Source organism: Hypomesus nipponensis, chromosome 24 (genome assembly GCF_054491055.1).
Source record: "Hypomesus nipponensis isolate SF chromosome 24, ASM5449105v1, whole genome shotgun sequence".
Classification (NCBI taxonomy): Eukaryota; Metazoa; Chordata; class Actinopteri; order Osmeriformes; family Osmeridae; genus Hypomesus; species Hypomesus nipponensis.
This window is the reverse complement of record NC_140384.1, coordinates 7,357,887-7,370,692: the sequence shown is the minus strand read 5'-3', so window position 1 is coordinate 7,370,692 and position 12,806 is coordinate 7,357,887. Positions and strand designations below refer to the sequence as shown.

General features: G+C 48.0%; 1 protein-coding gene across 1 annotated transcript; it reads left to right on the top strand.

Annotated features, from left to right (window-relative positions):
• The first annotated feature begins 127 nt into the window (after window positions 1–127).
• On the top strand, window positions 128–12,711 carry ulk1a (unc-51 like autophagy activating kinase 1a). Its single transcript, XM_084690828.1, has 27 exons — window positions 128–566; window positions 674–766; window positions 873–914; window positions 2,016–2,048; window positions 2,152–2,188; window positions 3,642–3,815; window positions 4,081–4,154; window positions 4,266–4,367; window positions 5,207–5,265; window positions 6,424–6,506; window positions 6,619–6,669; window positions 6,968–7,062; window positions 7,163–7,322; window positions 7,453–7,513; window positions 7,760–7,849; window positions 8,097–8,222; window positions 8,358–8,494; window positions 8,611–8,768; window positions 8,891–9,078; window positions 9,219–9,334; window positions 9,662–9,757; window positions 9,910–10,088; window positions 10,388–10,563; window positions 10,679–10,797; window positions 11,021–11,178; window positions 11,640–11,775; window positions 11,899–12,711. Exons 1-27 carry the CDS (start codon window positions 477–479, stop codon window positions 11,952–11,954), a joined length of 2,889 nt encoding a protein of 962 aa, XP_084546954.1. The 5' UTR covers window positions 128–476; the 3' UTR covers window positions 11,955–12,711.
• The last annotated feature ends 95 nt before the right edge of the window (window positions 12,712–12,806 follow it).

Genomic DNA, 12,806 nt, shown 5'->3' with positions numbered 1-12,806 from the left:
AATCTGCCCTGAGAAACGTGATTTTATTTGATTCGATAATAATAACAAACGCACCATGCGACTCCGGCTGCGCATGCGCAGTCATGTTAGTAAACTACAGAGAGGTCTTTGTCAGTGGAGTGGTGCTGAGTGTACAGTATGAGAAGACATAACAGGTACGACTTCTCGGCGACTGGACAATTTCACTCTCTGACAGCGCTCGCAGGACATCATATTTGAAGTCGTTACATTTATCAAAGGGAAGCTTCTGACGTTCGCCCGTTTATTATTCCTTTGAAGGTGTTTCTGAACGGTGTCAACTATTTTTAGGATACTAACCTACATGTTCATATGCAGAATGGATAAAGGTATATTCGTCGGAGTACTATAACCAATGGAAAAAGACCGGCACTTGCCGTCTGATGTTAGTTTTACAGCTGACTTCCAACAATCTGGATACATCTTGTTTTACATTATCGAGTGTGAAATATTAATCAATGGAATCAATCGGGAAGTTTGAGTTCAACAGGAAAGATCTGATTGGTCATGGTGCCTTTGCGGTGGTGTTCAAAGGCAGACATAAAGAGGTAGATAAAGTATATAGTTTTGTTTTTACTTTAATAATGTTATCGTTTACGTTTTAATTACAGTCAAGTTTATATTCTGCTTTGATATTTTGTTTTATTTTCCAAAGAAACATGATTTGGAAGTAGCTGTCAAGTGCATCAACAAGAAAAACTTGTCCAAATCACAATCTCTTTTGGGAAAAGAGATAAAGATACTAAAGGTATGCCGTTATTTTATCATGTCACAATGCTCATCTAAATGTTCTGTTTACATTTTAATACTTGATTTCACAATGTTCTAAGAATATTTTTTGTCCTTCTACACAGGAACTGAAACATAAGAACATTGTTGGACTTCTTGACTTCCAGGTACAGTTTGAATTTAAAGTAAACATTTTCAATAATTCTCTTACTGTTGACAGTACCTGACTACACTGCCACAAGGCCCTAACCTCCACTACAAGCTTCCTACACTTGGCCTAGCATACTGTCACACATGCAATGTTGACGTCCCATGTGCAAAACACCGGGTGTGATAGGCTATTACTGTATTGTTGACAGACACTGCACTCTGGTTCTTGTAGTTCCATGGCATTGTGTGCAGCAGTGTAGCTAGTACGGATGAGTTGTCACGGATTGCAGTGGACTACAGTGTTTGTGTTGCCAGCACTTACCTTTGTCCTGGCTGTAATATAAAGCTGTCATTAGGCAGACTGGCAGACAGGTCATGCTGATCTGTCGGGTCACACTATCTCAAACAGATGGCATGGTGCTGCCTACCTACAAGCTAAACAATGGCTTAAGAAAACAGACTAGGCGCTCAGTCAGCAGAAATCTCCCGGGAACAGGGTCTTGTGCAGCTTAATGACCTTAAAGTGTGGAGATCTGTCACTTACTGGGGACATGAAAGACAGGGCCTAACTGTTCTACTGTGCTTCTGGACTGATTGTAGTTCTCATGTATCTGAGGCCACTTGTCGGCCACTAACATAATTGTTTATGAAAGGTTGTCGGAGCTTAGGAGCAGTGCAGCTAACTCACCGCAGCTATTACGACACACAGCCTTATACACGGGAGACAGCTTGCTTATGACTGCCAATGAACAGAGATGTAACCCGATATCACCTTCTCCCTTCCACCCTCCCAGTCCCCTATCAGCCATGCAGCAGCCGCTAGATAGGACTGACACCTTCACTAACCCACTAGCACCCCCCCCCCCCCCCCCGCGCTCTTTCCAGACGAAACTATTCAATGGAGATAGGCCAAACAAGGAACCAAGCTGCTATGAGGGATGAGGTGGTGTCCAGTGTTGCGTAACACCACAGACTAGATGTCTAAATATTGATGCATTATTCAATGTCGGTACACTTGACCCTTCTCTGGCCCTGGCTGATGGCCAAGGTTTACGGCCTTTAAATAAATCAATATTATGTCCTTATGTTGACTAACGTAATCTGGTTTTTATCAACAGGAAATGGGAGGCTGCGTGTATTTGGTCATGGAGGTAAGATTGTGTCCATGTTAATTGTGGTTAATACACACCATTAAATGCAAATGTCCCCATTTGGGTTTTCAACTCTTTTTTTTGTTGTTGCTTATGTTTTTAGTACTGCAATGGAGGGGACCTGGCAGAATACCTACACTGTAAGTGTGTTACAACATATTGGCCTCAAACACGCACTCACACACACACACACACACAGGGCTGTCAAGTTTGTTGGCGTGAGATCTCCTTTGACATGCGTGTGCATGCCAAACACTGCCAAAACCTGAAATCTGATTGATGTTTCTGCTTAAGAGGGGCAACATGCAAAGTTTCCAGAGTTGAGATAGATGCACGTGAGTGAGACTCCAGAGAGCTGACGGCTCCTGTACTTTGCTGTCTTTGTTTTCTGTGAAGGACTAAAAACATCAGGACTCCTGTCTCCTCTTATTGGTGCCTTCATCAACACCTACGACCACTGCTCAGGGGAAATTTGACATGCTTGAAAGAATTAGCGGGGAAAAATGTAATCTGCCTATTAGATATGTTAGATATAAGAAGGTTAGTGAATCCGGGAGGTCTTCAGTTGTGATACACTTCTGGGAAATTCTTATCTACGTATTTCTAACCTTGAAGTATTTTTCTCTACAAATAATCAGATGTGGGCCACATTGAATGACATAACCTTTCAAACCAGGCTAAGACCTTGAGAACCGGCACAGGTCTAGAAGTACTTATTCAAATTTAACCAGGAACACAGAGCAGGAGTTTTGGCAATTAACACTTGGAAAGAATGTGTCCTACGCATTCTACAGATTCTCAAGGCCTCTGAAAATAGCCGCCTACGCCTATATGCTTCTAATATAAATACACAACAAAATAGCCATGTAAATAGCCTTGCTGGCTAATACCCAACTGATCAGTTCTTCTTCCTCTATACTCACAAATCCAAAGAATAATAAATCAAGGTCTCCCTTCCTCCCTTTTCACTCTATCCCATGAGATAAGGTGTCTGACTGAGCGTATGGAGTCCTCTCAGTAGCTAAATTAACCTTGTTTGCCTAGAGGGTCTATTTTCGGACTGAAGGTCTGAGCCCTGGCCTAATTTTACTGACATGCCAGCATCACTTGATGCGCCCGACCCCCTGTCGATGCCGTGAGGCTGGCAGATCCTGCCTCGTCCAACAGCAACGCTCAGTCACGCCTGGCAAGGATCACCCCGCTCTGACCTCATCCATCTGTCGCCCACTTACGCATCTCTGGATCTCCTGTGGAAAAACACTGAAGCTATAAAAACCTTATAATAAGCCAGAGGAGTTTTGGGGTGTGGGAAAGAGGATGGATCCTAGTCTAAAATGACTGTTCACCATAAACATGTTGTTGTGCTGTCAGCTATGTTTGTGTTGGCAGTTGCGGTTGTAACTGAGAGTTCTGTCTTCCTACCCTCCATCACCTGCTGTTTTTCCATTCATGCGAGATCTCGACAAACCATATGATAACCATATGCTAGCTAGCTCAGTATGCTACTGCATAATGTATCTCATGAAGCTTGATCTTGGATGCATCTTAGGAAACTCGATATCAGTGTGTTCTCTCTCGTCCCGTCACCTGCAGCTAAGGGCACTCTGAGTGAGGACACCATCCGGGGTTTCCTGCAGCAGATCGCAGGGGCCATGAGGATTCTGAGGATCAAGGGTATCTTACACAGAGACCTCAAGCCCCAGAACATTCTGCTTTGTCACCCTGAGGGGCGCAGATCCAGCCCCAACAACACCTGCATTAAGATAGGTGTGTGTGTGTGTGTTTGTGATGACTTTTGCTGCGAGGGTTAGGGTTAGTGTGTCTACGTGTGTGATTAGGGAGTGGAGGCATTTGTAGTTGGTTTTCAGTGTACCTATTGCCACGTGGCTGTGAGGAATTGAACTACATGACTTGGCACAAGCCTGGACTAGGCCTTGAATTGTGTAATTCCAGACAGACCAAGTAAAAGCTGTTTGTTTTTTTGCGATCCGTGAATAACTTTAGTGAACTGACGATTTTTCTCTCTCTTTAGCTGACTTTGGATTTGCTCGTCACCTCCAGACAAACACTATGGCCGCCACGCTTTGTGGCTCTCCTATGTACATGGTGAGCACAAATCACTTTCACTGTGGTGTTGTAACCTGTGGACTGATCCTGCATGGGTCACCCTGACCTGACCGGACCACGTGTGTGTGTGTGTGTGTGTGTTATATCCAGGCTCCTGAGGTGATCATGTCACAGAACTATGACGCCAAAGCCGACCTGTGGAGCATTGGAACCATCATCTACCAGTGTTTGACTGGCAAGGCTCCGTTCCAGGTGAGCTCCGCCCTTCACCCTCCGGGTCACATGTCAACACTTCATGGGCCTCCATGAACAGCTTGTGCACCATGAGTGACACGTAACCGGGCCACTGCTTGAAAGTGGAAGACAAGAACCCTTGTTTACTTGGGCCTTATGAAATGGCTTGTGGCCAACGGGCCTCTCTGACTCACGGTAAACATTGTTTCACAACCCTAATCAGCTGGTTGCTCTTCACCCCCTGTTCTTCTGGCATCATTGCTCAGCTGGCTCTGTGGTGCTTATTGACTCGGCACTGACTCATGTTAAAAAGGTCACTGCGGGTTGACATCTAGAAAAATGACTATATCATAAAATAATAATATTGTTTTGATCTATCACGCGGAATTTCGCTAGTCACTTTTGTAAATAGGAAGTCGGTATTGAGTTGAAATGTCCCCTCACACGTGGCTATTGGCTCAGGGGATTCTTTGAATAGCAAATTCCCAGAGAGACAGAAAGGGAGCTGCTGGCAAGCTGGACAGGCCAGGGAGTTCACATCCGTGTGATGGGTCAGCGTCTGGTCTGACCCTGGGATCCTGTTCACATGCAACATACTGTCCCACTCCGAGCTGGTTTCAAATGTCCGGTACATCACATTTGGTTTTCAAGGAAGAATTTTTCAGAGAAATCCCATCCCAAACACATTCTTCCTCTCACAGAACATTCCGCCTTGATTCCATCATACATCACAGTGGTCGTAGCGTGATTGCGTGTGTTTGCTTTGTGCGGGGGGCACACGTATGTACTGCACATGTGCGTGTGTGCGTGTTTCCTCCGGGCTGTAACTGGACCCCGTGTTTTGTGTCGTCCACCAGGCTAGCAGCCCTCAGGAGTTACGTCTCTTTTACGAGAGGAACAGGACCATCCTGCCCAGGTCAGTGACCCCTGAGGGATTCTAGGAACTCACATACACAAGTACTGGGAGAGCTGTCTGCACTGCTGATGGATGGTTGGAGACGGCCGTCCGTAAGCAGGGCTTTCAAAAACACACCAACGGCCGTATACACACACTGTCTGCCACGCGTGCTCACACACACAGAAACATGAACACAGACACACACATAAACACATGTGTGAACATGAACACAGACACACACATAAACACATGTGTGAACATGAACACAGACACACACAGGAAGACACTACTTAAACCCACAACATTTGTCGACTGGATGCCTGGAAGCCCAGAGAACTTTCTGGATCATTCCCTCCCTCCTCTTTCCACTCTGTCCATCCTGCCAACAACCCCAAGTTGATGTGTGATTTATATGGGTCTGATTGCTCTTTAGTCATCATGGTATATGTGGAGCATGATAACATCACTTGGTATAACCTGTTTCTTATTTCCATTGCCAATAGTCTGCCGTTTCACCTGTTTTGCTGATTTCTTTGAACAATCAGGGATGTTGAGAGTGACTAACCATATCCATCCCCTCATATTTTTTTCATTCCGGTTTACATAAACCCAGTTCGAGGCTTTCGTTATCTTTTGGCTTTGGGAATTTCTGTTGCGCTTGTATTGGATAGCTCGTTGGCTTATACATCCTGTGCCAAGGTTGGCTAAGTTAGTTATTTCTTGTCCCTCTATTTATAACTGCTGCCACAAGCAGTGTGCTAGTCACCAGCACCACTATTACTGTTCCTATGACTCACATAGCTTGTTAGAACACACACACACACACACACACACACACACACACACACACCACGGGTATCACAACACCCTGAGAAATCGTAAAACACTCAAAGACAAACACTGATTCAGAGAACAAACATTGCCACACCACCCTCTTCCAATGAAATACAGACGGATGCTCCAGACGAACACACTTTAAAAAGCAATCTTACGAGTTTCCTCCTGAGCAAACATCAACAACATCACCCTGTGTTCTCGTTGAACCTACAGCTCAGAGTGTCACTCGGGTCAAAGTCGAGCGTCTGAAACACAGACTGTCTGTTGTTTTTAGGTGTGCTTGACATGAAACAGCTAAGGTCAAAGTTTAACAGGAAGTCTGTCTTGTTTTTATCCCAGCATCCCTCGGGAGACCTCTAGTCACCTGAGACACCTTCTCCTGGGTTTGCTGCAGAGGAACCATAAAGACCGCATGGACTTTGGTCAGACTCCTTCATTTCTGCCCTTTTCTATATTCCTCACTTCTTTTTTTATAGTCTCCGATCATAACAATATCCTGGGTTTGCTTACTCACTGTTGATCCTCTATCTACAGATGCGTTTTTCCACCACCCTTTTTTGGAGTCGAGTTCAACCACAAAGAAATGTAAGTCTGCCTGCGATAGAGATGCATAACCATGACAAGGGTTGGTCTGGCATGTCAGCACAGTAGACAAACACATCTGTTCAAGAATGATCAGGAAAACAGACCAGAAAGGACACATGTAATGTGTGTGGACAGTTCTAGAACGTCAAACTCTACATTGCCATAGTTCCAAGGCAGCCTCTATCCCTGAGCCTCTCAGCGTCACGGACTAGCCTAGCCTAGAGGGGTGTGATCGTGAGGACCAGGGATGCGATCCGTGGGCGTGCAGTAACAGTTTTCTCCCTCTGTGACTGGGCAGCGGCCCCGGTGCCCATGCCAGCCTACCGCAGCTCAGGCGCCTGCTCTGGAAGCTCATCCAGCGGCTCCCCCAACTCCCACCTCGCCTCCCCTCAAGTGAGTCCCGCCCCCTCCCAGCTGCACGACCAACTCCAACACTCCACCCACACACGCTATCGTGTCCTCAGGTGCTCAGAGTCTGCCCTTGTCCCCGTAGCATTCCAATGAAGAGATGCAGAGGATCCAGGCTAAAGTCCCGCTTTCCCCGACTCGGGATGCACCCGGCTTCCAGGTGAAGAAGGTCACGGCCAATCACAACAGCGGGATCGCCTCGTTTGACACGGAGGACTTCGTCATGGTGCCTGCCCAGTTCCCCAGTAAGACAGAAGGACCTTGTTGCTGTAGAACACCACACAGTGCTGCCATAGCTGGGCCCATAATGTCTGAATATGAGTGTGTCGTTCACATACAGTGTATGAATGAGCTGGCCCTTGTTTTGCTGTGCAGGTGAGATCACATGTGACAGGGGAGATGGGTCACCTGCCCAGGGCAGCATGGTGTACAACGCGTAAGTGGAACCAACGCTGGATTTCTCTGGTGTTTTTTTCCCCTCCTCAGATTGGTTCCTGTTATGATTGTGTCTGTGTGAAGCTGTGAGTGTTCACTGTGCTGACTGAACCTCTGTGTTGTTGACTGTGCTGACTGAATCTCTGTGTTGTTCATGGTGCTGACTGAATCTCTGTGTTGTTGACTGTGCTGACTGAATCTCTGTGTCGTTCACTGTGCTGACTGAATCTCTGTGTTGTTCCCTCAGCTGTTCCTTGCTGGCTGCTGAGGCTTTGGGGAGTTTGGGCAAGACTCCCCCGCCCTCCCCATCATCACGTTGCCCCCCTAATCCTGTTAGGTAAGAAGGAGGCAGTTGGTGGTGGGGTGGTGTGCGTGTGTGTGTGTGTTTGAAGGGATGGGGTTAAAGACTGGACGATGGGGTTATCCTAATGATGTTCGACGTGGAACTAAAACGTTTTTGATTATCGTCCCCCCCTGTGTAGCTCTACTGTGAGTCATTCGTTCTGTGGGTTTGGAATGTTTGGCACCACAGAACCAGTGAGGTGTATTTGTCCTTACCTGCTCCTCTTTGTCCTGGACTACAGCCAGCCTGCTGAGTTCAGTGGGAGCAGCTACAGCCAGTCTGTGCCAGTTCCTGTCCCCACACAGATACACAACTACCAGCGCATGGAGCAGAACCTGCACCCTGCAGGCCTGCATGGGTCAACCAGGTAGCCTATTCAGCCTCTCTCTCTCTCTCTCTCTCTCTCTCTCTCTCACCGCAACTCTCTCTATATTCCCTTTCCCTTTCTCCCTGCTTGTGTGTCTACCTGCGGTGACCTCATGCCATCCCCTCTGTGTTTCAGAGCCACTCTGTGCTGTGTCGGTAGTGGCGGAGGTGGCAGCGGTCCAGGTTGTGATCGCCCCTCGGGCCCCGCCCTGGCTTCGGGCTCCCGCAGGCTGTCAGCTGACGGCGTGGGGCCCCAGCCTCCCTGCCCACGAGGTAGGAGGAGCCCCCAGCCCCACACCAAGCCAATCAGCAACACACATCTATCTGATGGATGCACACAAGGTCAGCTGCCTGTCATCTCATAACGTTTCTGTTTGCGTGTGACTCAGTGGGTAGCGCCCCAAGGAGCCTGGATCAGACGGGACCTCTGAGCACCAGGACAGGCCAGCTCGCAGGCTCCCCAGGCCCTGAACACAGCCCTGCCTGCATGCACAAGCTCCGGAGGAGGAGATCAGACGCCCTTGCACCTGGCTCCCTGAGCCCCAAGGTCAGATGCAGAACAACAATGTATCATACGCAAAGTTCTCCTCTGCATATCTGTGAGGTAGTGTACACCAGAGAAATAAAGTACGGGGTCTTAAACAAAAGAACATCTTTGTTCTCCCTCAGTCTGCATCTCCATTGGAGAGGCCCCCCAGCTGTCAGACCCTGAGCCCCGGCTCCCTGGCCTCTCCGCAGGGCTCTCCTCTGAGGCCTACACACACAGTCCCAGACCTGAAGACCCTGGGCCTGTCCCCTGGCAGCCAGCCCAGCCATATCAGCCGCAACACAGGGAAGAGGAAGGGCTCCTTCAAAAGGTGAACACCTTTCACCCGCTTCAGTTGACACGTGGCAGATGGCTGTTGTCCTTCAGCTGTGGTAGAGGGACACCAGTGATCAGAGATGCATCATAGAAGTATTACTGAAAGTAATGTGTGTGTGTGTGTTGTCTTTGCAGGTCACTGAGTACAGGTCGTCTGTCTGACATGCTGCTAAAGGCTGCCTTTGGAGCCCAGCTACTGGAGGGAGGGAGTGATGACAGCCTGAACTCTGACAAGCCCATGGACACAGCAGGTACCTGGATGAGTCCAAAAGATTTCATCTTTGGAAAACACACACACAATTTCTTTGTATTAGTGCTAGGTCAGGCTGTTATCGGTTAGTAGTAAGAGCTATGTCATTGTGTTGACATTTCTTTTATAGATTAGGTAAGGCTGTAATCTGTTTAGAACATGGGTAGTACCAGGGGGAGAGGTTTCTGAGTAGAATTAATGTTTTTGTGAACCTGACTGAAGGGTCAGTAATAATACATTGTATTGTATATTGGCCTGAGTAGTTTATGACCAATGTCCAAAGCTCCCACTTGGCAAGTGACATCTTGCCCTTTGTTTGTTGTTACAGCGCCACCTAGTGTTCCTGGTGCAGTAGTCTTCACTGTTGGATCTCCATGCAGGGAAAAAACCTCACCGAACACCACTTACACCAGGAGACTCGCAGGTTAGCACTTTCAAATGATTTAGGACTGACAAATACCAATGCTTCGTTTTTCCTTTGACGTGACTGTTGGATAAAACATTCTCATACCTCAGCAAGCTTCTAATCTGACGCGAGTTGTTAGACGCATGAGTAATGGAGTCTGTCTGTCCCAGGGGCCTGCTACAGTCCAATCAGCCCAGGGTGGTCCTTCAGTAGCCGTCTGCTCCAGAGAGGAGCCCCCAGAGAGAGGGACGCGCCCCACCAGCGACCCCTCTCCGACCCCATGGCTATCTCCCCTCACAGCTGTGCCAAGTTTGACCCTCCAGAACTGCCAGAGGAAACACTAATGGGGGTAAACACAAACAACAACAAACAAACAAACCATAGTCCCGGTGTTTGTCCGCTAGCAGACATTAGCCTGAGGATACAGTTATGATTTATCAGGATATATACATTTACATTTACCAGACGCTGTTATCCAGAGCGACTTACAGTAAGTACAGGGACATTCTCCCTGAGGCAAGTAGGGTGAAGCGGGCTATTAATCAGAAGCCTTCTGATTAATAGCCCGACTCCCTAACCGCTCAGCCATCTGACCCCCATATAAGTTATATAAGCATATAAGTTATCCTTTATTGTGTTCATCCACAGATGGATCACACGGATGGTCTGAGCAGCCTGCACTTTACCCTGGCTTTCGTCCACTGTGTCATGGAGATTGCCTACTCCAAGGACCCAGCGCTGGAGGCCAGCGACGCCCCAGACGTCTCCTTCCTACAGCAGAGCCTGCTGGCCGATCAGATCAGCATTCTGAGCCGAGAGTGGAGGTCTGCTGGTTTATGTGTCTCTCTTCCTGGTACACGCTGAACCACACCCTTAGCGTAGGTCTCCAGGACGTTCACAGGCTGGGTATTCATGTGTGTCTCATTGGGGGTCCCCCAGCTACGCAGAGCAGCTGTTGCTGTACATGAAGGCTGCGGAGTACCTGTCGTCTGCGTTGCACTCTGCCATGGAGGACATTCGACAGGGTCGACTCTTCCCCTCCTCCACAGTCAAGCAAGGTGTGACGAGCGTTCTACTTTTCAAAAGACTACATCAAATGAAATGTATCAGACACCTGTAGAACCGTTCACATGTAGAGTTTTTATTATAATATTCGAAGTTCCGACACTACATTAGGTACAGCATCCAGTTACCATGTATTATAAGGTTACAGGGTGTAGCCTTCCTCAAGTGTATTAACACGTGTTGCGTGCGTGTGTGTGTGTCCACTCCTGTGTGCAGTGGTGAAGCAGCTGAACGAGCTGTACAAGAGCAGCGTGACTTCCTGTCGCTCGCTCAGCGGCCGTCTCCATGGTTTCCTGCTCAACAAGCAGAGGCTGATGGACTGCCTCAGCAATCTCACTGCGGAGAAGCTCATCTACAGCCACACCATGCACATGGTGAGGGTCTCTCTCTCACTCTCTCTCTCCTACAGCCACACCATGCACATGGTGAGGGTCTCTCTCTCACTCTCTCACTCTCTCCTACAGTCACACCATGCACATGGTAAGGGTCTCTCTCTCACTCTCTCCTACAGCCACACCATGCACATGGGGAGGGTCTCTCTCTCACTCTCTCCTGCAGTCACACCATGCACATGGTCTCTGTGAGGCCCGCCCTCTCAGTGCTGTCGACACGGCTCACTGTCAGTGGTGGAGTCGTGCTGGAGAGATTTTGTGCGAGAGTGCACATGACACGCGTTTACACGCTTACACATCTCACGAGAGTGGGCATATAAACACGCACAAACGAGTGAAATGAACACGTTGAGATGTTCAGTTTAGAGATCAGTGTTTTGAGCGTATGTCTTGTGATCCCCTGTGTGGCTGGCTGTGCTGTGCTGTGTTGGTGGTTTGTCCAGGTCCAGTCTGCAGCGTTAGATGAGATGTTCCATCACGGACAAGCATCCATCCAGCGCTACCACAAAGCCCTCCTGCTCATGGAGGGCCTGTCCCTAGTCATCACAGAGCAGGCGGACATCGAAAACGTCAGCAAATGTGAGTGCGGGAAACTGACTGACACGCACAGACGTGCGGTAAACCACGGGCGATTTTGTGGATGGAGGTGACTGATGTTGTCGTGGAATCTGATCGTTTTTCTTTTTCTTTCGTCGTTCACAGGCAAGCAGTGCATAGAACGTCGCCTGTCCGCGCTGCAGACTACGCAGTGTGCATGAGCTCCACGACTGAATTACTGGGGGGGTGGGGGGTGGGGGGGGGTTGTTTGGAGGGGTCTGACCCCCCTAACTAAAACTTGGAGCCCCCCAAAAGAGGTAAAGACAACAGGTCGGGGGGGCGGGGGGTCGATACATCTCCTGGAGAAGATGTTGACCCCCCCAGACAGTCATTGTATAATTCGCATTCTGCATCCGCATTATCTCTCTTGGAGGAACCCCCCTCTCAGACTGTTGATACACAGAAGCACTTTGAACAAAGCATGTTCCGGAACTACTCGACCACTGTCACGGCCTCTCTCTACCCAAGGATCATGTCACTGTGACTATATAGAGCAGGAAAAGTGGTCCGTTTCACTATGTGATCTTGTCGGGTTCCTACCGGATGACAGTTGTTTCGTGCATGAATATGCGTTGCTATGGTTTGCAGAGGCCTGTAGTGAGTTTAAGGTTTATGTTTAGAGTTTCCTTTTTTTGACTCACTTGTAAGGTGCTTATCAGAGAAAGTCATTGTCTTCTTGAATGAATTTGTTTGTTGTTCTACTTGAACAGAGTCCTAACTGAATGTCAACTCTATTTTCCCTTGGTGATTGTGAGTGACGTTATTTGTACAAATACACCACTGCCTGGACTGGAGTTGTGTGAGTGAATGTGAGACCAAGTATTGCCAATTTGTAGCGAAAATAACAAAACATTATTACTATGCCTGTGTTTTATATCAATTGTATTTCTTATTAAAGTTTGTGATTTGACTCGTCAATGATTCGTCTTTCTCGTTCTTGTCGTCTATTGTTCGGTCAGAACTTCAAATAGTGAACCATTTCAACTATTTTCTATCTTTCTCTTCCACAGCCA